Source organism: Castanea sativa, chromosome 1 (assembly GCF_040712315.1).
Source record: "Castanea sativa cultivar Marrone di Chiusa Pesio chromosome 1, ASM4071231v1".
NCBI classification, from domain to species: Eukaryota; Viridiplantae; Streptophyta; class Magnoliopsida; order Fagales; family Fagaceae; genus Castanea; species Castanea sativa.
The window spans coordinates 16826677-16854098 of record NC_134013.1 but is presented as its reverse complement, the minus strand read 5'-3'; the positions used below and the strand labels follow the sequence as shown (position 1 = coordinate 16854098).

The 27422-nt window shown below is 34.2% G+C and overlaps 3 protein-coding genes across 7 annotated transcripts; all 3 read left to right on the top strand.

The window, feature by feature from the left end:
• Positions 1–1774: 1774 nt before the first annotated feature.
• LOC142616251 (uncharacterized) lies at positions 1775–22639 on the top strand. Of its 5 annotated transcripts, none has more exons than XR_012840875.1 (17): positions 1775–2241; positions 2454–2538; positions 2654–2723; positions 3358–3494; positions 3612–3682; positions 3763–3844; positions 3935–4065; positions 4364–4534; positions 4615–4959; positions 5169–5219; positions 5328–5368; positions 6962–7052; positions 7139–7337; positions 7463–7594; positions 8132–8831; positions 9122–9248; positions 21816–22639. XR_012840875.1 is itself a non-coding variant. In XM_075789138.1 (16 exons), exons 1-15 carry the CDS (start codon positions 2073–2075, stop codon positions 8805–8807), a joined length of 2451 nt encoding a protein of 816 aa, XP_075645253.1. In that variant the 5' UTR covers positions 1775–2072; the 3' UTR covers positions 8808–8831; positions 9122–10047. The 5 variants fall into 5 exon arrangements, 3 of the variants coding, with proteins under 3 accessions (XP_075645253.1, XP_075645263.1, XP_075645248.1); XR_012840874.1 differs by lacking the exon at positions 21816–22639 and adding an exon at positions 9383–10047; XM_075789138.1 differs by lacking the exon at positions 21816–22639 and having other exon boundaries at positions 9122–10047.
• Positions 21396–21794, top strand: LOC142621403 (uncharacterized). The gene has a single exon (XM_075794705.1). The coding sequence runs from the start codon at positions 21396–21398 to the stop codon at positions 21792–21794; it is 399 nt and encodes a 132-aa protein (XP_075650820.1).
• A 2871-nt stretch (positions 22640–25510) lies between the features above and the next one.
• LOC142622913 (uncharacterized) lies at positions 25511–27147 on the top strand. Its single transcript, XM_075796476.1, has 3 exons — positions 25511–26062; positions 26164–26395; positions 26483–27147. Exons 1-3 carry the CDS (start codon positions 25559–25561, stop codon positions 26803–26805), a joined length of 1059 nt encoding a protein of 352 aa, XP_075652591.1. The 5' UTR covers positions 25511–25558; the 3' UTR covers positions 26806–27147.
• Positions 27148–27422: the final 275 nt, after the last annotated feature.

The following is a 27422-nucleotide window of genomic DNA, read 5'->3' as shown; positions in this document are numbered from 1 at the left end:
ACCGCTTCGGCTTTACTCACCACCAGACCAAACTTGGGCTAGGCATGTGCAGTCATTCTGTGCCCAATTTCTTTGATACACTAATTGGGCCTTGAGCTTATCTTCCTAGACAGAACGGGCTGCTTGAGAAAAATATCACCCAAGCCCACAAAAAATTGATGGAACGGGCTATATGGGCAGCCATTTTCCCAGGCCCAGATTACGCCAAACTACAGAATAAAGTACCGGTGACTTTGAAAGTTGAAACACGTTGGGTGACCGTTCGAGCCGCTCGGGTAAGGGTTGCAGCACCGGCCCAACTGAGAAAGATGGAAATTTCTTGACAAAGTTCAACATCCTTGAATAAACAAGTAGATTTAATTTTCTCATTAAAAAAAAAAAGTAGATTTAATTTTTTTTTATTAAAGAAACAAATAGATTTAATTAGTTTTTGAAGTTTTGAAAAAAGAAAAATTAGAACATATATATGTTTTAATTTTCTACAGTTTTGAGTCTTTTGACATTCAAAATTTTGAGTTCTTGAACCCTAATTATATATATATATATATATATATAAATCAAATGACCCTAAACAAAAATAATAATACTAGTAATGAAAAAAGAACATTAGCTAACTAAATTAGTCACTGAAAAAGAGAAACTCATAGGTATTCCCTTAAAAAAAAAAAGTTCATTAACAAAACCAATTTGCCAATTTTTCTCCTATTAACAGCTCCAACTTCCAATTGTTGAGTAGTATAACCTAAAAAAAACAGACAAATTAATACTCATACCCTATACTTTAAAAAATATGTCAAGTCAAACCATACACAGATATTAAAAAATCTTTAAACATGTAGGTGTTTTTCTTTACACATTTTTAACGTTTCTTAAATGTGTTATCATACTAAAGAGGTTTAGGATTTTGAAAATGATTAGTTGGAGAGGGAGAAACAACATGGATGGAAGAATTTTTTTTTTTTTTTTAAGAAGTATCAAAAATTTAGGAAATTTTAAATTAGAAATTTATATGTCTAACCCTATTATTGACACTTTTTAAATATGTGAATCTGAGGTATTTTTGGTACGCAAAATAGTGAAACCAAACAAAGGAATCTTGCTATTAAAACTACAAACTTGGAAATTTTATCCCACAAATGAGTAATAAGGATAATATTTGTTTTATTTTGAAAACTAGAAAATAAAATTGACAATTAAGGTTTGTTTAGGATTCACTTATTTTACTGAAACTAAAAATTTTTTGTTGAAAGTACTATAAATAAAGAAAAAAAAGAGCTGAAATAGTACACAAGATCCATGAATAGTATCAAAAAGTACAGTGAGACTCATGAATAGTAGTAAAAATAAGCTGAATAGTAAAATAAGTTGACAAAAATAATTTTTGCCTACCACACACTTATTCAAACTTTTCAGTAATGATAAAGATAATCGCAATGGTATAGTGAGAGAGAAAAGGGAAATCTTAAATCTTAAAATCAATTTTTTTGGGCTAATTTTTTAGAATATTTTAGTATGCAAAATGGTAAAACTAAAATAGGAAATCATTGTTATTAGTGGTATAGCATTTTTCATATAAATATAGATAATTTCTTTACGCTCCATATATATATTCAATTATAAATGAATTCCTATAAAAAAAATTATAAATGAATTGATTGGTTTTTACTTTTTATTACAATGTTGATAATTTTTGATAAATAATTACTCCTTAAGAAAAATATAAATTTCAAAACGAATGGAGTAAATAAAATATTTTCTAATAACAGCTCTAACTGAACTCGGACTAGATGAGCCCGGTGTGGGATAGAAGTCGCACCCTCTCACCCAAAAACGTAACGACCAAAAAGAATCCAGCCTAGCTTACGGCCAAAGGAAATGGAACAAAATAGTAAATTTATAAAGGGAAACAGTATTTAGGTTTTGTATAAACCCGCTGCCCCAAGAAACCAAAATATTCTCCGGACTCTGTCCCTTTTTACAGTCTACACAAACAACAAATCTCTCTCACCGATTCGTTATAAGACGAAAAATTCATTGTCCGAGTTCAGACGACTCAGCGATTCTACTCGTTCATGGCTGTCCGTTTCAAATTCAGGAGCTCAACGGACTTCGACTCCATCGATATTGAAGGTCGACCGTCCATTTCGATTCGTGATCTGAAATCCAAGATCGTTCGTCACAAGAACCTCGATATCTGCCAAGACTTCGATCTCGTCTTCTCTGATGCCCTCACCGGTCAAGGTCAACTCTCTCTCTCTCTCTCTCTCTCTCTCTTAGCAATCTTTTCGAAATTTTGCAGAATTTGATATAAGTTACTTATTTATGAGAAATCAATCGCATGCTTAAAATAGTAAATTGAAAAATGTTCCAATTCAAAAATATCGAAGAGTATTCATTCATTTTTATTATTATTAAAATCTATTGTTCGTTAATTTGTTCGAATTTTAATTCAGAGTACTCTGATGAGAAATTTCAAATTCCGAGTGGGTCGAGTGTGATAATCAAAAGAGTGCCTGCTGGATCAGCTCCTTCTAATATGTAAGTTTAACTAAACTCTTTTTTGGCAATTTTATCTTGTAGCGGAGAAAATTTCAAATCTGATGTTTGTTTTGTGCTTCTTTTTACATGATATTACTTTTTTTTTCCTGTCCAGGGTGAACTTTAACACGATTGAGAATGTCCAGAACAAGCCCTTAAAGTTGGTTAATTCTACTCTTCCAATGGTATGTCAGCAAATTTGCTTTCCATTGAAAGGATTTTCAGTTATTGTTTCAACAAAAAGATTATAATTACTTGCTTGAGAAATGGTTTAGCTTCTTCTCTGCATTTCTTATAATTTGTGTTTGGAGTTTTATTGATGCAAGAAAATTAATACTCGCATTTTCTAGAGAGAGACGGATGTAGAGAACTAGAGGGAATTCACACTTCAATCTAAACCCAAATCTTAAATTCTTATTTTTACAATCAATTCAACAGTTCACAATGACTGTCATGTCATGTCATGTCATCATCATCCATGTGATGCGTTATACTCCTGCATTATTTATTCATCATGTAGTTATCACGCATTAAACGCCATGGGTTCTATGTTAGAATCTTTTTAAGAAGCAAATTACACGAAGGTTTTAAGGTTGGGATTTTGGGATTGACTCGAGGACCTTCAGGGCAGAGGCCAGAGAGCAAGTGCTGGTGAAAGTCCAATGTGCACATTTACGATATCGTTTTACTTTAGGAAAGGGCATAGACTCCTAAGATGGTTTTTTTACTCCCTTTTATCTCAACATTTAAATCACCTTGTTTGCTTATGTTACTTACCTATATGATTCTACACCTCAGTCGAACTTTTATATTTTGCAGAATGTTGAAGTGGATGACTTTGATGACTTTGGGATCGACTTGTATCCTGTTCCTGAGGCAACCTTTTCTGGAGAGGACCTTGATACTGACAAGAATGTATGCACTGGAAGTGATCATAGAAATGATGCTCTTACAAGGTATAGTTGTTTTTGTGGAACTTTTAATTATGCAGGATTGTTGTAGTTGGGTTAAACTTAATGGTTAATTCTTGGCTTATCCCCCCATTTTCATAATTAATTCTTATGTGTATTCAGATGCTTGAAGCCATCTAAGGAAGCATGTCAAAGACATGAAGGAAGTGACCTCAGTGAGGCTATTCCTAGGGGTATGTAACGTGTCCAATTGTATATTAGAATATCTTCAAGATGCAGCTTGATGCTTACCATGCCTAAATTTAAATGGCAGATCCTGCAGATTGTGGAGCTGAAGGGAATATGCCCCAGAAAAAGTCAATACTTAAAGTTGAAGAAGATAAAAATTTAGAAAGGTAGGATCTGTTCTTAGTCATATCCTTATTAGTTCTTTTGGTCATTTGGTTTCAAATATCTGATTCTGTGTACTCAATGGAATTACGAAGGGTGATTGATGCCAATCCTCCAGCCATGCAAAATGCCTACTTGCCATCAGAGCTGAAGTGCTCTCTCTGTGATTCATTTTTCAAGGAGGCTGTGATGATACCTTGCTGCCAGCATAGTTTTTGTCAGAAATGTAAGTTTTTTTTTTGTTATGTACGTGTTATAATTGCTTAAATCAAATTTTTCTTTCTTTATTTTTTAAGTTGTATGTTTCTTTTGAAATGTATAGACCGAAGCACAGAGCTCATGCATTCTTTTATTAACTGCCTAAAGTAAATAACAAAATGATTTGAGCCTAGTGAGAAACTTATGTTTCTTCCTTTACAAAATTCTACACGCAACCTCAATTTTTGAGAGGCCTTGCTGATCCTCAGTTTTTTTCTTTTTGTATCTGACATATTTGTATCTTGTTTGTGGATTTTTTGGTACAGGCATTCGTCTAGTGCTGCTTGAGAAACGAAGGTGTCCTAAGTGTCTTTCTACCAGATGCAGAGTAGAAGATCTACTACCAAATGTATCTCTTAGGCAAGCAATTGAACATTTCCTTGAGTCTCAAATTTTAAACACCGGTTCAGGCACTGCCTTTTGTCAATATGCTCCAGGTAGGAAAATTAGTTATACAAGTTTCCTTTCTTACACCTACTAAATTCCAGTGAATAACTAGTTATTAATCCAAAAGCAGATGGTGAATCTGGAATTCAAGCAAAAGATGTCTCTTGTGGTGTGACTATCCTTCAAAGAGAGCCAGAGCCCTACTCTCCCACTGCAACAGGGAGGGGATCCAATCAAATTATGTTAGAATCTGCTTATGACTTACAGATAAAAAATAATACATCCATGGGTGGCATTGGTATCAATCATTCTGGTGTGAAGAATCCTTTGAAAGCACCACCCATGTCACACAAGATAAACAAAATGAATGGACAACGACATGGCTCTTGTCATCCTGTGGACATCAAAAGTAGACCTGAGGACTTGGCTGCTTTTGATGATTTTCAAGGGGAAAGTCTGGCCATGCATGAGGAAGGTATGATCTTATCAAAATTCTGTGACCTCATTCTTTGGCGAATTCTCTAATTATGATATTCCCACTGTTAATAATATGTTTGAGCTGCATTCTGAATGACTGTTACCAGCTTATATAGTTCCTTATGATATTTTTTGTCTGCATGTATTTATCTCTACTCTGGGACTGGCTCTGTTGCTCTAATTTTTCTATTTCTGATGTTACCACAGCTGAATCCAGTCTGAAGAAAAAGAGGGGATTTTGGGTTAATAATGCTGCAGGTAGAATTTACTTCTACAGTGTTTTTGTAGCCTCACTGGAAACCTCTTTAAGATTCCATCTCCAATATATTTGTTTTCCCCATTCTGATGCATATGGTAAAATTGCAGGTGGAGACAAGCCTTTTTTGGAGTCTGGAAGATACAGAAAGGTACTAGCTTTCACAAAAAAACTTGCATTCGTGATATGTTACCAAGCGAAAATCTTTTTAATTTTTCAACAGCTATGCACAATTAAATCCTTTCATTCTATGGGGGGCATAATTGGCTTCCTTATGGACTAAGAATTTGGGATGCCCAGCTTGGGGGTCCAAATAGGAGTATTACTTAAGAATCTGAATCCTGACCTTGAGAATATTTTGGTGGGTTTTGTGAAGTTTAAAATGTTGTGCTCATGAACCTTTGTTTCTGGTCCATCAACTCTGATTCTAGTTAGATGAGTGTACCGATGTTTTCATCTCAAAGTCATGTTGTATTTGTCTAAGCCATATTGTGTTGGCGTTTTCGTTGTATTTTTCTCTGTTTATTTATTTTTTGGGTCCATTCCCCTGTTGCAATTAGCATGCCAACTTTTTCAGTTCATCTACTCTGACCCTTCTTAAAAGATTGTACCAACGCTTTCAGATAAAAGTCTTTGCATTTGTTTAAGCCAAATTGTGTTGCCGTTTTCATTTCGTGTTTTATTCTTTTCTTTTTTTGGGGGGGTCGGGGGGTGGGGTGGCCATTTGCTTGTTTCAATTCGTATGCCAACTTTTTTCTTGGTACTTTGGCTCAAATTGGTGGCCAATATCAACTTATCACATGCTATGAACTTATAAAAAAAATACTACTCATCATGTGATATGATTCCCTATAGTGCTTCTAAAGTTGAGATTTGCATTGCATCAAAATTCCTCCCCATTTGGATTATTACCAAGCTATAGCAACAATAGCAACAACCAAGCCTTAGTCCCCTAATCTTGGAGCCGGCTTTGGATCCTTAGGAGCTCAACTACATGTATTCTTTTCCGTCATTCTATTCTATCCCTAGTAATGCTCTTTGTTGCCTTCTTAATTGACATGCTTTTTTTGGTTGTCCTTTACCTTTTTTTTTTCATTTCCTCAAATTGAATCAACCTACACATCCTCACTGGTGCATTAATTGCTCTCTTCAGCACCTGATCATACCATCTTATGTGACTCTCCCTCATCTTTTCATCAATAGGAGTTGCCCCTATCTTAATGCGACTTTCCTCATTTCATATCCTATTTTTCCATGTCATTAAACTTATCCACCTTAACATTCGCATTTCAACTACACTCATTTTATTAATATATTGTTTCTTAACTGCCAAACAAGCAGTACCACAGAGCATAGTTGGTCTTATAGCTGTCTTATAAAATTTTTCTTCAACTTAACATGTGCAATCACACAATTCTCTTAATGCACCTCTCCACTTCATCACTTAGGCAAAATATATTTTTTTCACCATTCTATTCTATTTGAAATCATACTCTCTGTTGCTTTCTCAATTGACATGTTATTTTTTTTTACTATTAGCAAAAAAAGTCATTTTTTACTCTCTTTTTTTCCCCTCTTTCTCCACCTTTTTTTTGTTCCCTCAACCTAAATCAACTTAGTCTTTATCATTGGTGCATTAATCAGTCTCTTCTGATCAAACCATTTTAAGCAACTCTCCCTCAACAAAGCATTTATTTTTCTGTTTTCCATTTTGAACTGATCCAAGCAACAATGTTGGAATCAGGGGGACCGTACCTGTTTCATGTGTGGTTCACCAGACCATTTCATACGGGACTGTCCAGATGCTTCAAGTCCGCATCCTTTGCTTCAGAGAGGTATGGTCTTGATATACTTTTACATTCCCCTAAGAATCTGTATTGCCAAAGTATGTCTGTGATATTAACCTTCTTTTGTGATTCAGGAAGTGCTATGTTTCCAGGAGTCATTCAGGGCTATGTACCACCATATTGGAATGGAACTTCCTTCCCCCATATCAGGCCCTTTGGGAACATATATGGCAATGCTGGGATGATGCCCTTCAATGCAGCCATGGTCCCAGCTGCCCCTTATGCCATACCTAATTATATGCCATCTATGTATGGTGGCTTTCCTTCATACAGGCAAGTTCAATTTATATTTTGTTGAATGCTGTTTGCAATGTACTGGTTCTGATCAATGTCTTCGTATGAAAAATTCTGGTTGATTCATTAGATCATTTAAAAATTGACACTGAATCATTTTGCAGTGGATATATGCCGATGGGAGGTGTGGCACCTCCACGGGGGCCAATTGAAGAACTACGTCAAAGTAATCAAGACTCTGTGGATTTTCAAAATTTTGAAAAGAGACGGAAGATCTCAAATGACAATATGAGGAGGTAACTCTTTAATAAAATATTAGGCTATAATAATTTGGATAGAAAGCATTTATTGGCATTTTGCTCCTTGGCTATGTGATTGTTTTCTCTGCTTTCCCTTTTTTTTTTGGTGGCTATCTATTTGGAATTAGCTTCCTTCTTATTGTTATTACTTTTTTTTTTGTTCATTTCAATATTCTTTAACCAAAGTTTTCGCGACCTGCTATCAGGCTGCAAATAGGGATGGGCTGTAAGGATCATCTCTCACGCTCCATGCCCAGATAAACTAAATTTTTTCTATTAATTGATAGCTAATAAACCTGGGTGGAAATTTGAAGATTTAAGTTTGGATGTAAACTCCCTCTCTGTCTCTCAATTTATTAAACACAAAAACTTATGCGTGGAAGACACAGAATTTCTTACCTGTAAATGTTTTTCTGCAATAAAAGAGATGTTTTAAGCATTTGTCTTATTTATTATCTTTAGGATAGATATTGTTGGCATTGATCCTTAATATATATTTATCCTAATTTTTATTGCTATTTCTTTGCTCAACAGAGAACTATCTCGTGATGATTATGAAAATGATGATTTTAGTAAGAGGGGTCCCTATAATGAGACAGAAAGATCACATGACCGTAAATCTTCTTTAAACAGGGAAAGGAGTGTCAGTTACTCTGAGGACAGCTTCACTCAGAGGTCACAGAAGAAACATCAGCATGATAATTATGTACATGATAACAACTTGGTTGATGAAAGATGTGAGAAGGGATCTCATCCCTCAATAGCTGTTAGGGATCTGAGGTCACATCATCACACAGAGAGATCAAGTTCAGAAGTAGAAGATATGCCCAGTAGCCCAAAGTGGCATAGTAAAAAGAGGCGTGTACACCACCATACAAGCTCCGAGAAGCACAGTGAAAGAAGGGATAATTGCGGAAGTGATTCTAGTCGGAGTCACCATCAAACTTACAAAGAAAAAGAGGTTGAAAGGAAGAGAAATAGATCTGACATCAAACGGCAAAATCACAAACGTCACAGCCATGCAGAATCTGGTTTGGACCAAAGTCTTTCTAGTGATCGCAGAAAGCAACGGAAGGAGACCAGTCACACCTCCAGACGCTCGCACAAGAGTACTGACGATCTCAGTCATGACAGGTGGCAGATGGTTAGTGGATCCAATGAGGACGGAGGAGAAGACTACCATTCTTATAAACGGAAAAGAGGTCATTAAAAAGATGCAGCAGGCCTGATTGAGGTAAACTTGTATATGGTGTGGCATATCTCAACTTAGGTGATCAATCTGTTACTCTCCCTCATTTCAGTTAGATATTGTACTAACTTGATTCATTATTAGTTTTCTTCTGTCACCCTTTATATGTTTAGAAGTGTTGGATTTAGTGCACAAGTTTTCATGAACACATATAGGCATGTTATGATCTAATATCAATTTCTGTTGGTTTTGTTGATACAGATTTAGTGAGTGTTCGGCTTTTAAACTGTAACTATTTGTTACTATCTGCCAACTAACTCTCTTCACTTTTTTAGCTTGAGGTGTGGACGCTAGCAAACTAAAGTTTTAATCAGAGCAGCATCAGTAATATTTAATATAGGGTTTGGATGCTTTATGACGTGCCCAAACTTCTTTCTGCAGAGATTGTTGCAGCTGGTAAAGGTATGTTTTCCTTTCATAAATTCCAAAAAAGGGGGGTGAAAAAAAAGGCCTTTCAATGATCAGTTCCCCTGAATCTTGGTGCATTGAATTCCTTCCTCAGCTTAAGTTGGATCTGACTATAGCTTGTCACATAGGTATGCAAAACCCCCCACCCATGTATTTCCCTCTCACCCAGAAACATAAAAGGAAAAAGAAACAATACTGAGAGTCGATAGTGATATATGTGTGGCTTCCGACCTTGGTTTCATTCCGGACCGTTTCCACATATGGCGTAATCAACATTCAGGCGTCATTGTTGATTTTCTTGCCTAGAATCATTACATTCTTGTTGGATTGTATTCTTATATGTTTGAGAGTTTGAAGAGAAGAAATGAAAGGATAAGGGGAAAGAGGGAGAGGAGAAAAAGGGAACAATTATTCTCTTCTTTGTTGAGATGCTTTCAAAAGTAAATGATTGGAGTGTAGATGTGCTGCCCTTTGGTTGTAGAGCGGAAAGGAGACGAAAAGATTAGTTTCAAGTATTTGACATTTTTAGAGAGATAAGTGCTAAGGGTTGATCTGGGTTATTAATATTTATAACAAACTGTTAAGGGTAATGTGTATATTATAAATAAAAAAATTAAATTTGATATTCTCTCCTTACAAATTCCCTGAATCCGAGGGAATTGAAAAAACAAACTTTGAGGGGAGAAATTATTCTGTGCAGTGTATTATAACCAAGTACCTAACCTCACATAAGGGTGGGTCTTATGTGTGGGACTTACAGGTGAGATCCATATTTATGTAAGATGTTGTAATACATTTGGTGCACTGTATAATTTCACTTTGAGGAGGTATGTCTACCAAATTCCCTCAAATCTTCTCACCTTTCCTCTAAAACTCCCATCTCCTCCCTCTCCTCCCCCTCCATTCAAACCTACTAACTTAAGAAAAATAAATAAATGAGTGGTTTCTCCTATGCTCCATTTGCAAATCTTAGTTTTCATTTCCCTTGTGATTGGCTTGGAAGCAGGAGCCGATTACCCACCTGAGATAATGTTCAGGATATCCTTGACCTTTGCTTTCATTAGCTTACTTCCCTGGAGAGAGTATGTTTAGCCATTTGCTACTTAATAAGGCAACCCAAATTTAGACTTATTCTTTTGTCAAACCTCAACCTAGTTGAGGTTCGATACCTGTTAGACAGAAATTCTGAAAAGGGTTTATTGTTGGACGTGTTAATCCTGAAGTGGATCATCCTAATGCAAAATGGAGGGGAGAAAGGATCATGACTGAAGATTTGGACATTTTTAATCATTGGGGGATCGGATCAGCTATCTCTGTAGCATATTTCTGAGCTTGAGGTGATCACAAAATGTTCTTAGCTTTTTAATTATATACACATATATTAGTAACAAGGTCAAGGGAGGGCAGTTGGTGGGCGGATGGGGGGGGGCAGCTTGTTGTGGAGTCTTTACCCGGGGCAGTGGTGTTTAAAGAAAAGATTCAAAGATGTTAAAATCTAGTGCGATGAGAGGCTCCTCAACGTTCATTCTTAACCTACCTTAGTTGAGATGCATTATTCAAACCAGATCGGTTTGGGAATAGCTGGCCGTTTCAGCTTTTCTGCCAGGGAGTTGTTGGTAGTCATTGTTTGTTTCAGCCTAAGATTAATTATGCAAAGCATGTCGTTCTGGAGGTCGTTACACCTAGGGTAATAATATGTTTCAGTGTGAGTAAGTATTGATGTGCCTTGAGATATATGTGTATATATTTTACATGGCATATTATCAAGAAAAAGCTCATAACATCTTAATTTTAAAAAAAAAAAAATATATATATATATATACACACACACACACACTCTAGAATTTTTTTAAAAAAATTACCAAAAAAATGTATAGTTTTGGATTAACCAAAACAAATAAAATAGGCCGAAACAAGCGTACAAGCTAAAACAACCTGGTATTTAAACTAGTATTTTTCAAGAAGTCGAGTGTGCTAATTCTTGGCCTAACGGTTGATACTGTACGGTATTAACTATTAAGAACTTGAACTGGTTATTTTTATCACATTACTTTTAAAAAATTCTTCCCTCTTGGAACAAATATGCTGCAACCGTCTATCAGAGTGTTGTGGCCATGATTTAACTTATTAAAAAAAAACTGTTGTGGCCATGATATTTCTGGTATTAGTAATGGTGGTATGTCATTTTGTCGTTTGGTCCCATTTTATTTTATTTTCTTTTTCTTGTGGTCTGGCATGCAGATTTATCCAATAATTTTAAAAAACAAATCATTTTGTCTAATAACGGTTGTTTAAAAGTTGTCGACCTTGGCCCTAAAAATTATGGACCTGAGAAATGTGGTCCTGTAACTGTGGACAAAATGCCAATTATGCTGGGTAGTCGACTGTGTGGCTTTAGTGGGCTGAGTCCGCCCTTTTACCTTTACTCCCCCCCCCCCCCCCCCTTCACCCGCGCACACACCCACCCTCCTTTTTATTTTTATCTATACAGCTTTTTCGGTTGGGATTCTCATTTTTTTGGTTCAAAAATCTCTTTAGATTCTTATGTTTAAGTAAATACAAAATTCAAAGATAATTCGGTAAAAATATAATTTTAACTTCTATTAAAACATTACTTAAAAAATATGGTTACTCTGCTATTAATTTTTAAATTGTTTTATGTGCTTATAAATTAGATTTTTAAAATAAAAATTATATAAAAAAATAAAGACAATTTTTTTTTGGCTATAAAAAAAGACCACTAAGCCTTTTCACTTTTTTTTTTCCCTTCTCCTTTCTTTCTCCTTTATCAAGACTTGAGCATTTCTCTCTTCTTCTTCTTCTCTCTCTCTCTCTTTTTTTTTTTTTTCTAAATTCTAATCCCACTTTTTTTTTTTTCAAATCTCTTCTTCTTTATTTTTGAATTACTAAAAAAAAAGTGATTTTTAATGTACTCCCCTTTTTTCTTCTTAATAATTTATTTATTTATTTATGTTGGTGTTTGAATTGTTTTCTCTTCACATATGTTTGTATTGCCTGTTTTTTTTTTTCTTCATTTTAATGAATGTCTTTTCCATGTTCAAAATAAAAATCACTATGCGTGTGGTTTAATTGAATAGAAGAGAGAAACGTCTCAAATTGAGGTGAAAGATAAATTATGACATGTGTAAAAATATCACAAACTATATCATTATCATTGAACTATCGCTTGTCTTATGGCAGATTTTTAATTGAGGATTAAAGTAACGGTTATTTGGACATTAATTATAAAAGTGCCAGTCATATTAGTCAATAAAATATTAGTTAGGGTTCAAACATGGTATATTGAGTAAATGTATTGTTGGTTTGGAACTTCTAAAATCAATAGCTTAATGGTAGAGCATAGCCTTGCCAAGGCTGAGGTTGAGGGTTCAAGTCCCTCCTTCCGCGCTTGGCTTTGTTGTTTAGTGGTAATGAGTGGTGTGCATAAGCCCCTTTAAATCTATTGTAACCTTATGGGGTTGCTCTAGTAGTTCTTAAGGCTTTATAAGATCTGTATAGTATTGAATTCGACGCTCTTAATTGGGTCACTTTAAAGGATTAATCGCTATAATTACTTGTGTGTGGGACGGGTCATTACATGGGTCACTTTAAAGGATTAATTGCTATAATTACTTGTGTGTGGGACGGGTCATTACATACACCAAAGGAAAAAAAATCAAGTGCTTGAAAAGTTGAGTAATCTATTTTGGGTCTGAGTGACAATGGGGACTCTTTGAAATTTAGAGGTACATTTTGTTTGTTTCAACGTTAATGTTTTCTTAAAAATGAATCATTTTCTAAGAAGTATTTTCTATAAAACTATTTCATTTTCCTATCTTTGGTAGCAACCTTAAATAAGTTGGGAAACAATTTCCTAACCTTCTTTATTTAACTTGTTGTGAGAATTTTTTTTTTTTTTCTGAAAAAAAAAATGGAAAACAATCTCTAAAATCGTATATTTTTATGCTAAACAAAGATAGTTTTCTTTAATTTTTTTTTTCTAAAGCTACCAAACATTGGAAAATGCATAAAACTATGTTCACACAAAATTTTCTATAAAAACAAATGGTGTGTATGTAAAAAATATCTTCTCCCATTGTATTGAATAATTTCACATGTTAATTCATGTGGAAAATGAGTAGACTTATTCGTTATAACCCTATCTTCTTAATTGAGGAGTCTTTTATTTTTATTTATTTATTTATTTTAAAACCTTTCAAGGTCACCTATGAGTTCAATGGACTTAAAAGATGAGCTTTAAATTCGGAGGTCCCAACTTTTATCTATCAAACTATTGGTGGGTCCGTGGGATTTTTGAAGTGTCTCATGGGCTAGAAGTGGAATAGCTTGACCAAAAGTTAAGACACAATTTCCATATATGTATGAAGAGGATTCTTTAAAATTAAAACAACCTTTCAAGGTCACCCATGAGTTCAATGGACCTAAAAGATGTGCTTTAAATTCGGAGGTTCCAAGTTTTATCCGTCATATTATGGGTACATGGGATTTTTGGAGTGTCTCATGGACTAGAAGTAGAATAGGCCGAAAGTTAAGACACCACTTCATTATATATATGACTTTTTATTTTTATATTTATCTATTCGTTTTTTTTTTTTTGGTTTTTTTTTTTTTTGGTTTTGTTTTTTATTTTTGGTAGTATGGAGTAATCTCTAATTTTGTCAAGCTTAATAAAAAAAATTGAATTTTTATTCAATTATTTAAGTTCATTTTTTTTATACAAAATAGAAATTCTATTATAGTATAATCTAAGTATATGTGTGTGTGAGTCTCTCCTGGAGACTTTAATCCCGACCCTTGCCTTCACACCATACTAGAACTTTGTACTTGTAGAGTGACTATTGGGTGTGCAGTGATATTTAAGTCCATTCTTTAATAACTAATTATTGTTTACTCCATTAACTCTAATATTTAAATTGATTAAAACCAAGTCTCAAAATGCCGAAATAAATTAGACTAAAAATTTTAAATAAAATTTTGAAACCCAAAATAAATCAAACTAGAAAATTTAAGAGCCTCTTTGGTTGTTGAAAATTATTTTCTCTTTCAGAAACTTTTTTTATTTCAGTTTTCATTCTCAAAACTTGATTTTATGACCAAAAACTTGTTTGGTAGTGTTTTCGTAACGTTTTTGGATTTTCCTTTTTCATTCTCATATTTTTACAAAAATTCCAATTGGTAATAATGCTAATTGGAATTAAAACAATTAATCAACCATACTCAATAACAGATCCAAGCTCATATCAATTTCAACAATAATTCATACATATTGGAGTTAGAATGAAATTCCAACAATAGATTCATGCGTAGGAGAATCCAATAATAAATCAAAAAAGAGTAAAAATTTATTGTTGACCCAAATTTATGATGGTTCTCATATTGACCGCAATGTCTGTGGGTTGTGGCATGGATCCACCTAGATGCATGGATCTTGGACCCATCATTTGCTCGCTATTGAGGAGTGTGTGAAAGCTAGTCAAATCAAATTCTCTCGAGGGTTTAGGGAGAAAAAATTGAATTTTTTAAAAAAAAGTTGGTTTTATTACAATATTGTCACTCAAAAGTCAAAACTGATAAATGAAAATTGAAAACACAATGTTTTCAAAAAATTGTCTTTATAGTGAAAATTATTTTGAGAATAAAAGGTTCCAAACATCTTCAATTTTTGGTTGGTTCCACTTTTTTTTGTCTTTAAAAATTGAAAATTGTTTTGGAAATAAGTTACCAAACAAGCTCAAAGTTACTCTTTTTTAACAAATATTATTTATAGCGAAAGTTTGATGGGGTTATCTAGGTTGGAACAACTCAAATTGGGCTCAATCCAAGCTTTTAAAAGCCCCACCTAACAAATGAACCTATGAATTACTAACTCGTCGAAAATTGGGCTCATTTCAAACTCTAAATTTGAACAAGCACAAGCAATGAAGCAACCTCTTGAACTAAAGTTCGTTGTAAAGTTTCTCAGTTGGTAAAAATTTATAATTTTCATTATACTTAATCCTAAATTTCACATGTTCATCATATGAGCACATGATAATGTGTTTTTGTGAATACATGTGAAGTTGTGGAAATTAAAAATTAAATACGAAGGAAATTAGAAATCTTGGAAATATAAGTAATTATTTAATTTATGGGTAATTGTTTAAATTTAAAGCTTAAAGTGGAACTGTAAATGATCTCATAGATTATGGTGAAAAAGTGTTATTTGAGTCCTAAGACAACAATTTTTAATAGGCCTTTTTTTATTGAAATATTATGTATTTAATTTTTATTGTATTTAATTTTTATTTACAAAATTACTAATTACGTTTTTAAATTCAAGCCTATATAACATCTACTTTTTATGCATTTATTTATTTAAATGAATTTTGATAATTGGTTAGTTAAGGGTGGAGGATTTAAACTTTGGATATCTTCGTTTGGAAATATTAGGAAATATTAAGAAATATTAGTTGAACTATAAGACTATATAAGTTTCTCTCCCATACGATAAAGTTGTAAAATGTGTTTTAATTTACGTTGAATAAAGTTATCATACATGATGAAAAAGAGTTGAAATCTAATTTTCAAATTTGTTTTTGGTATTAGAGATTGGATGACTAATATTGACAATTTAATTTACTATGTGGGAGAGAAACTTATAAACAAAAAGAAAAGAAAAACTGAAATCTTAAGTTGTTATATATGGGAAATTGATCATTAATGATAATTCAATATACTCACTAAATTATATATTTGTTAACCAATTTAGGATTTGAAATGATTTGGGTTTCTATTATCTCACCATCTTGGGAATCTTAGGGGGTCTTCTTTAAGTGAAAGAGTTCATCTTTAAAAAAAATATACTAATTAAAATATTTTGGACCTATTTTCTATTTGGAGCCCAAGGCAAGTGGCCTTGCTGAAGGACTGCCTTGGTCTTGCTTCAACTTAGTCAATATTTTTTCTTTTGTAGTAGATACTTTAGTCAATATCCTAGCATCCGAGGATGCAAAAAGTTCTGTTTATAGTTTTCAAAAAAAAATAAAAATAAAAATCTGATTCATAATTTCTTAGTTACCCTAATGTCGCATTGCCAGAAATTGGGCTATTAGGCTTTTCTTCTAAAGTGATTGGGCTAGTAGGGGGAGCCTTCGCATTGGTGGGTTTAGCTCTGGAGAGGGCTTTTTGTTGTGGTCCACGGTTTTCTGTTAATATTTCTCCACTAGACAACTGGCCTGTCAATGTGTTTAAATAATTTAAGGGTAATTTTTTTTTTTTTTTGGTGCAAAGTAAATTAGTACTCCCTCTGTTCCAGTAGTATTAATTTGTTCTTCCAACTATTGAACAAAGTTCAATTTGGTCTCTTATCTTTTAATTATGTCAATACTGTCTCTCAACTTTCAAAATCAGGTTAATTATGTGAAAATCTTAACTAAATTATTTTATGGTAGTGCTGATGAAATCAATTGTTATAAACTGTGCATCTGAAATGTGCCATGTGCTATGTGTCTTATGTCAAATAACATAGATAATTCATCTTAAAAAAAAAAAGGAGAAAAAAAAAAGATAATAATTTTAGTATAGAGGAGATCCAATGGTGAAATGACTTGATTTTAAAATTTGAGAAACGAAATTGACATGCTTCATAGTTGAGGGATGAAATTAGCACTGTTAATTGTATTGTTACCTAATAGTTGGAGGACTAAATTAGTAATTTAAGTAGTACAATTCATTTCTTTATATACATAATTGGATGAATTTTTGTTTTTATTGGGGGCAAGGTTCATTATATAGCTTATTGATGCAGTAGACTACAATAAGGGGGTGGTGGAGAGAGACAATGTTATGCGGACTTAAGTTGATGTTCATGCGGAAATGTCGCGGGCAGAGTTGTAATATTGTATCAGAGATTATTTTAGTTTGTAATGTACACACACTAGTGTTGGCAGCACGTGCAAGGCAGAATGAAACAAATCTCCTTTTTGAATTGTTTCTTTCACTGCCTTTCTTCTCTTGACCAGATTGTACAAGAAGTTCATTTCTTACCCGCCTCTTTTGATCTGTGTCGGGGGGCAGTTTTTTACGCGTAGCCATGTGTCTTCTGCTGGATGTGTGACTTTGCTAAACCCAGATTTGTTTTGGGGAGTTCAACCCGGAACTCGACATTAAGCCCCATAGATCAATGACTTTCGGTGTATTTTTAAGCCTACAAAATAAATAAAACCCAAAGTCTTAGAATCATGATAATGGTTGAAATAAATAAATAATATAAATAGCATGATAGTTTTGATTAAATGGTGAGTTGATACGTTATTATTATGTATATTAAGTAATGTCCAATATTAGAAAATAATTTATTAAGTGTCATATGTTCAGTGATGAGTCCAAAATAGTCTATATCCAGCTGCGGTTCGTGGTTCATGTCCAATATAATAAGGTATGTCTAGCAATGGTCCATGTCCAAATAATACATGTCAGTCGGTGGTATATGTCCAAATAATATATATGTGCAACGGTGGTAGATCAATTTATTAATATGCATGTTCATTAATGAAGTATTAGTGAGATCATGTTTATTAAATGATAAGATAACATTAAAGTAACTTGCATCCAGCGGTGCAATAACAATGAATTAACATGTACTTAATAATGTAATCTTGAATATAGAGAGATTTTGACTTATCTTGACAGTTTATAGCTCCAGCCGTAGAACAGCAGTGGACTTCTGACATTTCAGCAACGCGATAAAATGAGTCTAGCGGTATAATATGATATTATGAGTCATTTCGTGGTGACTTTATGATTGAAGGGGAAAAATTGGTGCAACTGGAGGGAGAGAGAATATGTCCAACCGTGTACATAGGTTGGTTAAGTTTATCCCCTTCTGTCGTGCACTTAAATGAATTTCCCCATGTAATGCTCTTTTAGTTTTTTAGTCAAATATGAGTGATATTGCCTTCCAAGAGAATGACTTTTAGTATTATAAGTTTTTTGTCTTTCATAAGAAGGGCTTTTAGCATTATAAATATGTCTTTCATGAGAAATGGCTTTTAGTAATAAGTTCTTGGAAGAGTGTTTGATATGTTTTAAGATGTGTGGAAATGGTAAGAAATATATATATTTTGTGAGATATGGTGTTTGTAATATGTATAGGAATTATATGTAGATACTTTGTTGAACATGGATCTTGTATATATATACTTTGTGAGACATGGAGTTTAAAGATATATTAGAAGTATGTATGAGTATTTTGTGAGGAATGTGTTTGTAAAATATATAGAAGTGTGAGATAGATAATATGAAGGTTAAATGTAGTAAATACATGAGATTATAACTGTTGCTGGAGTGGTTTTTTGTGTTATGTCATGGGTTATGTTGCTTTCTAAGAAGGAAGATTTTGTATAAGAAGTAAAGAATGAGATAGAGATGTGTTTTTGGGCAGCAAAATGATGAAGTTTCAGAATATTAAAGTGTGGGAGAGATGAGTAGTAGTGTATGTGATAGGTGTTATCTAAGAAAAGAGATTTTGTAAAAGAGATGAAGAAAGATATGGAGATGTTTAGAGATATGGCAGCAAAAGTGAAAAAAGTTTCTGAATATTAAAGATGAGAAAGGGATGGATGCTGTTTTATGGTGTGTGGCTTGGTCCCCTTTATATAGAGCCAAGTATGTAACTAAATCAGAATTAGTTAAAGGAAAATTCATCAAATAAGGAAAAGTCTTTAACAAAGTAAGTGGTTTCATTAGTGGTTTTTTTGTTTTTTAGCCAAAAGAAGAAAATTTGAGACTTTAATGTTATGTCACAGCTGTTTCAGCTGGATGATGTCATTTGAATAACATCCTTTGGCATTAAATCCATGCTTTAGCTAGAAATGGTAAGATAATCTTTATGAGATCCTTCTATTTCTGGTACTACAGCTGGAGCTGTTTGCAGTTTTTGCAGAAGCTGTCGCAGCTTTTGCTGGAGCTGTTGCAGCTTCCGCTAGAGTTGTTGGTATTTTTGGCTAAGTTCCATCTTTTGAAAAATTATATGTTTAGTCCATATATAATTTTGGTAAGTAATAGACTAGTTGATTGATATTTGATGAAGTTTTAGAGATGTAATTATGGTTTTTTTTTGTATTTTAACCAAATCTTGGAGAGTAAGGAAAGTATTTAATGCTAGATATGAGATATTAATGTATATTTAACCATGTGCTTGGAATTGATTTAGATGATAATAATATAATTTATATGAAATACTATAATTACATTTTTAAACTTATATTATATGATGAACATTAATTTTTTTATGTAAAGAGCATGGGGAGTTTTATCATTTTAAGTGTTATGTGATATGAGAGGCTTACCAAATATTACCTATTGCACACTGACCCGTCAGAGTTCAGGGAATTGGGGAAGACATGCCAAGCAACATGCTTTCCTTTATCAAATTTGAACTACTGGAGTTTTACTGAACATACTTCTTGGCCCTCCAAACCACAACTCCTAAAATTCCTCCAATGAGACTCATGAGCTTGGATCATGAGCCGAAAATGAGATATTGTGCCATAAGCTCGATCTATGGGCTTTGATGAGATTATATTGCCATGAGTTTTGGATCATGGGCTTCGGCGTCATTTTGTGAATATGGACCCTTTTGGGCTTTAAAAGAGATTTTCTCAAAATCCATGATAGTGTTGACGTGGTGCGAGTCGCCAATGAAATGAAGCCATGTGGTGTGAAAAATTTGTCCTCAACAATCTGTTTCCTTTATCATCTGTTTCTCTCTCTTGGTTTGACGAACACATCACGTAGGTATTGTGAACTTTCCCTCTCCACCTTCTAACCACTCTTTGTCCTCTCTCTCTCTCTCTCTCTCTCTAAGTTTTGTTTTGGTTTTTCACTTGAAACGATTTTACTAAAAACACACTGTTTTGGCTACAAATAAGACAATACTTGACTATACCAAAGTATTGTAGATAAACTATTTACACACTCATTCACTTTTTTTTTTTTTAATAGATAGATATACTAGCCAATACTAGTATATTATTCTGAGATTACCTTTATATATACTCAAAAGTCAAAAGTGAATTTTTATTCATTTAGATTATCATCATATAAAGTATTAACATCATCCCAATCCAAAACATATTAATCAAAATTCTCAGTATTCTTAGCATTAGCATCAAAATTACAAATGAAAAAACTAATTATTCTATTTCCCCTTACTTAGTGTTTGTTTGGATTACGCGTTTCAATTGAGCGTTTTCACGTCTACGTTTTTCACGCCGTGGGTCCCACGCTCCAGTGCCATCTAAAGGAAATGCGCAACTTCTAGCTGAAATGCACAAATGAATTTCTAGACGCACCATTTCATTAAAGAAAATACTGTGTGTGTACTGTTTATGGACAAAATCACTAGAGGAAATGCGTTGCACTAGAGGAAACAATACGGTGCGTTTTGGGTCACTTAAATAAACCTGGGATATTTTCTTCTTCCTTCATCTGACCCAAAGAAGCAGAGGCCTTTGCATCAAAACGGTGCGCAACGCAACGACTATTTCCGCATCAGGCGTCTTCTTTCTCTCAACTACCATGGCAAAGATGTCTTCAATGCGCTTCATCAATGCTCCGTCCTCTTCCTCTTCCTCTTCAATGAATTGCACCTACCCACCCACCAATATTCCATCAAAACAAAGGAAACACCTACATTGCAAACCCATTACACACAACAGACCCACCCGATCCCCTCCATTCTTCATTCGCTCGAGCTCACCTTCTCTCCGCTTGGGATGTCATTGCCGCCACTGTGGGTCTCTGCATTCACGGGCAAGTTGTGTTTAACTTCTCATACTCTCTGATCTGTTGGTGTGTGGTTATATTGTTTTCCATGAAGCTTCAATCTGTGGTTTTTTGTGTTCAACGTTTGTGTGTGGTTTTTGTGTTCAACGTGTTTGTGTAGTTTTTGTGTTTTACATGACACTAGTATGTGGGTCCTTCGTGTAATTTTGTGTGTTTCTCTTCCTACATGTGTTCTATTTGGACTATGTGAGTTTACTTTGCATTTTTCATGTGGGCATGCTTAATCGATTATGACATGCACACAAACTGTTTTTTGAAATGCCTCAATGAGTATAAAAGGAGGTTGTAGCAAAAATGGTTAAGGGGAAATCAAAGGACGGTGGTAATGATGTGAGACAAGATTGGAAAGATCCACAGGAACTAAAAACTTTTTGTGATTTGTGTACTGTTCAAGTCCTAGAGGGCAAGAGGAAAGGAGGATTTTTGAGAAGGGTAGGGGTTGATGCAGTGATTAAGCAGTTGAGTGAAATGGGAAAAGTGGTGACTCACCAGCAAGTTAAAAACAAATGGGATCATCTGAGAAAAAATTGGAGGGACTATAACGAGTGTTTTAAGCGTGACACTGGGTTGGGTATTGATCCTGGAACTACTTTGCTTGATGCCAGTGATGAGTGGTGGACCCGAAAGATTGCAGTTAGTTCACTTTACATAATTGTGAAAAACTCCACTGTCTACAACTATATTGTATTCTAACTACTGGTTGTCCACATGTAGGCATGTCCCAAGGCAGGAATCTTTAGAAAAAAAAAAAGGTATGCCGAATCTTGACTCCATGGACATCATGTTTGGAGGCACGATTGCAACGGGAAAAAATGCATTCTGCACGAGTGCTCAAATGTCAAAGGAAAGCACCGAAGGGTCTGGGGACTTCACTAATACCAAAGAATTTGTTGACCCCTAATGCGAACCCTGTGTGAATGTTGACCCAATGGAGGTTGAAGGCCTAGCTTTGTCGAGGGCAGGACCGGCAGTGAATAAGGGGAAAAGCTTGTCAAGCGGTGTCCACCTTTTTAGGAGAATTTGCAAGAAACCAAGAAAAAAATGTTCAGTTGTGCAAGAGGTGTCCGACTCTTTGAAGAGCATCTCAAATGTGTTTGCTGAAGGTAGAAGTGTAAGTACTCATTCACCAACTATCTCCAACACAACTACTGAGGTTAAAGCAATTCTGGACATGGTGTTTTGTCTTCCTAGGGTGTAATCGGGTGGTCGTCTTTATATGTTCAGCACCCTCTTCTTCATGGAAAAAGCAGAGGGTAGGAGCATGTTTACAGCACTTGCTCATGACAAGGATGTACAGCTGAAGCGGCTAGAGATGCAGTACCAAAGGAACCCTCAATGTCATTTTTCCTGAATGAAAGGGGATTGTCTCAATAGGGTTGCTAAGACTTGGTGTTGTAGTAATCGGAAATGGGTTTATGTACTTGTTGCACTCTTTTTTTTCTTTTTCTTTTTTATTGGCAGAAACTATGCTTACGGTGGGTGTGTATGTAAGACAATGGTTACTAATTAATTGTCATCTAGTGTATGCTTTCTTGTTCCTTTTTCAGCTCAACATCTGATCTATTTTTAGTGTTTTGATGTTCTAATTTATTCAATTCACATATCATTTCCCCACTTCTGCAATGAAATTTCCAAATTACTAGTTTAGAGCTTTATTGATTGTTAATTGGTTTGCTTTACTTTAGACCATAAATTAACTTTTGGTATAATCTTATTTATAAGAGGACTGCATTCTTTTTCAATGAGCTTACTAGATATGAGAGGCACTCTAAGCTAGCTAACTGGAAATTTTCCTTCTTTGAATTGGAGCATGTCAGGTATTGCTACAACAACTCACTCTTGGAACTTGGAAGCATTGGCTTATAAGCCAAAAAGACTTTTGAAATCTTCTAAGGCCTTTTTCACCACTAATATATTGGCAAATTTGTGGGAACACCAATAGCTAACAAGCAGCGAAGTATAGAGTGTGATTCAGCAAAATCGCATGCTCTCATTAATCAATTTTCAAGGTACACCTAGGCTGCCTCTATTCTAATGATAGTTCTTCACTATTTCCTGCATTAGAAGCACTTTTTTCTATTATATATCTTCCTGCATGAAGGCAGATTGATGTTTGCCAATCACGTCATTGAAAGAAGGTTTCAATCTATTGGCTGAGATGGTAGTAATGCACCCATAAATTATATTACAGAATACAATGAGATATAAGAGGGAACTCAACCATTTTGGAAGGATTTGTCACTTTAGGGACCAATGCCACAACAATAGCGCCTTCTTCCCCCAAGAACTTGCTAGATTTATAAAATGACTGAATATTTTTATAGGCATCATCACGAATAATAGACTAATATAGTCCACCAAAACTACAAAGTCAAAGTAACAATAACAGTAATCTTGCATCCTATTGCTACTGTCTATTCCAACAAGTTTAGATGTTTTTTATTGTGATTTGAATCTAAGTCACTTTTGCAACATGAAAAAATATAGGCTCTGCTTGTTCTTTTTAACACTTGAGGGGAGTATCTACCATGACAAGTGACAATTAACACTGTAGGACATAGCTTATTATTAAGGTATACTGTTCAGTAATTTTTTTTTATCTTTATATGTAAGCTGTTGGTGCATGGTATTTACTTAAAATTGAAATGCTCAATGCCATTTGAGTAATTAGTAAATAAGTAATCGCTTACATAGTTTATCTGATGAGATAATTAGGCTAAATGGTTTCTTCTTTTCTTAAATGTGTTTGGAGAATTCACTTAAGTCAAAATCTTAAAATGAGATTGAGTAAATTGACTCCATCTTAATTGCATTTCTTATATCTTAATTTTAAAAAATTCAATCAGATATCAAATGTGTTCTAAAATTTTAGAAAAAGTATTAGGAATCCATCAAATTACTTACCATTTTATTTTTTATATATACTTTTATGAGTCAGATTGCTAATGTTCAGAGGACCTTAGCTTAGGAACGTTTATTTCCAGTGAATGAATCTTTTGGATCTAGCCACACCTTCTACTGTTGCTCATCTCCAAATAGTTGGAAGGAAAAAAGATTCTCATTATCTTTCCAAACCTTAGCGTTGCTGTCCTGCTAAAAAGAAATATTGTCTTTTTGGTACACACAATAATACTTTTTCTTGTTATTTGTGCAAAAATGTTCTATTTATGGCATATGCTTCATAAAACTTCCTCTTTTGGATAAATGAGTAAATTACATTAAGAAAAAACAAGAGTCGGCAAGCAACAAAACAGCTGCAAGCAATTAGATATTGAAACATAGCCATAAAGCAGTTAAAGCCAACCTAATTAACCAAGTATATGAAATAAGCTACAAAACACAACACTCAATCTACTCTAATGATTAAACAATGGTCAAACCTGTTCTAGAATCTCCCAATTCTAAGAGGGATTGATTCTCTAAACACATTATCTACACTTAGGCTCCCTTGCAAATAACTCATGTTCATGACTCTCATATTGTTCCAAAGCTGGTGTCTCTCCTAGAGTGACTTCAACCTGCTACTACTTTGGTAATATCTTTACATTAAGTATTGTTCTAGTTTGTTAGCTTTACTGGAGTAATCAACTACCTCGCATAAGTTGAATGCTTGTAATCTTAGATGCATGCTTGTAATCTCAGATGCCTTAGTATGATATCATTGCCGGCAAGGAATGTAGCCACCTCACACTCTCAAGGAGACGGAGAATCTCTGGTTTTAATTGCCCTAAAATACCATAGATCTTATATTTCTAGAGGAGGGAAAAAAAGGACTATGATGAGAGAGAGAATAATGTCCTTTTGTAGAACAAATAACTTATGCTTCTCTATGTATGAACTAAATAGGCTGCATTTTTTTGCAAGCTACAAAGTGTTTTCTGCATTTATATATTTTTTTTTACTCATTTACAAGGTGGTTTTTGAACCCTTGATTTCACCCTCCACCTTACTTTTACAAGGATAGGATAGAAGTTTACAGGCCTGAGCTATCAAATATCAATCATCATCATATTTTTCTTTTTCTTTTTCTTTTTGTGCTTTACACATATTTCTTTTTTATATGTCCTTTATGCATCTCATTAAGCTTGATGTTTAATGCTCTAAATGCTTATAGAACTCTATAGTCCTATTTTTTGCAAAAATTCAAGATCAGTAAAATTGTTGCCATTACTACCAAGTAAAATTGAAGTGTCTTGGATAAAATTTTCTGCCATCATTTTTAATTTTTTTTTAATTTTTCCTTATGATGACATACACTTTGGATTGGAAATAGTAGTGTTTTGGCGTAACTCTTTATTCATATTTTAATGAACTTTGGAAATTCTTATGTCCAGTCAATCTTTATGAAAAATTTATTATGTCCACAGATAGTGCATTGACATATTTATGCCATATTTTCCAGTGTCCTTGGCTTTCCAGAAATAGAAAAAGAAACAAATCTCAAGGTATACAAAAGGATGGATTTGCTAAACGACTCAAACTTCAACCTGAATGACAACATTGTACTCGCAACATATATAGCTGGGTGTGCATGTGTAGCTTACGTGGAGACCTATATGACCAAAGTACCAATGCATACAAATATACAAATAGGGTATGAATGGGTACTATATACATTAAATGGAAATGAGCAGCAATGTCACAATATCTTTAGAATGTCAAGCCATGTGTTTCGACAATTGTGTAATACATTGCGCACTCAGTATGGATATAACAATACCAAAAGAGTTTGCTTGGAGTCTGTGGCAATGACATTAGTGGTACTTGGTCATGCCTCAGGTAATAGAGTAGTGCAGGATAAATTTCAACATTTGGGTGAAACAGTGCATCGACGCGTGGCCATTGTAGTTACATTGCTAGCCACCATTATGGCAGTAGACATTATCAAGCCTGCTGATCGTACATTTCGTAACGTGCCAGAACATATTCAGCATTTAGATCGATATTGGCCACATTTTGAGGTACTTTGTGAATTTGGTATCTTCACTTGATTTTATTCAAATTATCTTTATGGTCATACCACGTATTTCATTTCTCATTGTATTTTTGTGGCAATGGTTAGGGTTGCATTGGTGCAATTGATGGGGCCCACGTCCCCGTGGTCGTACCAGTTGATGAGCAACACCCGTACAGAGGCAGGAAAGGTATCACAACAACAAACTGCTTGTGCGCATGTGATTTTGACATGAAATTCACATTCGCGTGTGTTGGATGGGTAAGGTCAGCGCATGACACAAGGATATTTTTAAGTTGCCTCAATAATGAGCGTGACAACTTCCCAAAACCTCCAGCTGGTTTGTAAATATGCAGTTTAATTACAATATTAAAGTATATGTATTATGTAGTGAAAATGCTAATGCATTAAACATGTTCATTTGCAGGAAAGTATTACGTTGTTGATTTAGGGTACCCTATGAAGAGAGGCTTCCTTGCACCATATAAGGGGGAGAGGCACCACATCCCCGAATTTGAGCGAGGTGAAGAGCTGCATCATTTAGAGGAGAAATTTAATTATCTCCATTCATCACTTCGTTCGGTCATAGAACGAACTTTTGGAGTTTGGAAGAATAAATGGAGAATTTTGAGAAATATGCCACCCTTTCATATATGCACTCAATGTCACATCATTGTTGCTACAATGGTTCTTCACAATTTCATTAGAGCACATGAAAACAACGACGTTGAACGTTCTAGATCTGCATAGGGCACGTATGGACGTAGTGAGGGAGGTCATTACGATGCCATGGCAGATGTGATCTCAATCTTGGACGAAACTGAGATGAAAGAGGTTCATGACAATATCACAACATCAATATGTAGGATGCATCCCTCGTAGGACTTAAGTTGTTACGGAAGTTATATTCTCCTTAATTGATTATGGTGACTATTATTTTTGTCACAATAGAAATTAGTGTGGTTGAAAATACCATTAACATTATGGTAATTTTTTTGTGGGGACCATAACTGATGGTTCACAAACTTACATATTCAACATTTTGTTAGTAAGCAAAACTGAGGGGTATTGAAATAGTAGATTTCAAGCTTACAGGGGACTTCTGAATAGAGTCCAATCTTATCTGAACAAGAGATAAACTCAACCCTTTTTTAAAATTGCAACAGTAATCTGCCAAGAATTTTTTACAAAAAAATAAAGAAAACAATATCTACCTTGAATTTGTTTTAAAGACACCAAGAACCCTAACTATCAATTGCTGCCAAATTGTATATAAATAAATAAATATAACACACACACACACACACACACATATATATGTATATTACACACATATACAACAACAAAACCTACAATCTCCATCAACT

Excerpts from the sequence above, each read along its gene's own strand:
- LOC142616251 (XM_075789138.1), top strand. The coding sequence starts at position 2,073 with ATGGCTGTCCGTTTCAAATTCAGGAGCTCAACGGACTTCGACTCCATC. Across the intron at positions 3,683-3,762 it reads CAGTGAGGCTATTCCTAGGG|ATCCTGCAGATTGTGGAGCT; the intron begins GTATGTAACGTG and ends TTTAAATGGCAG. Across the intron at positions 5,220-5,327 it reads TTGGGTTAATAATGCTGCAG|GTGGAGACAAGCCTTTTTTG; the intron begins GTAGAATTTACT and ends GTAAAATTGCAG.
- LOC142621403 (XM_075794705.1), top strand. The coding sequence starts at position 21,396 with ATGGTTAAGGGGAAATCAAAGGACGGTGGTAATGATGTGAGACAAGAT.
- LOC142622913 (XM_075796476.1), top strand. The coding sequence starts at position 25,559 with ATGGATTTGCTAAACGACTCAAACTTCAACCTGAATGACAACATTGTA. Across the intron at positions 26,063-26,163 it reads GATATTGGCCACATTTTGAG|GGTTGCATTGGTGCAATTGA; the intron begins GTACTTTGTGAA and ends GGCAATGGTTAG. Across the intron at positions 26,396-26,482 it reads CTTCCCAAAACCTCCAGCTG|GAAAGTATTACGTTGTTGAT; the intron begins GTTTGTAAATAT and ends GTTCATTTGCAG.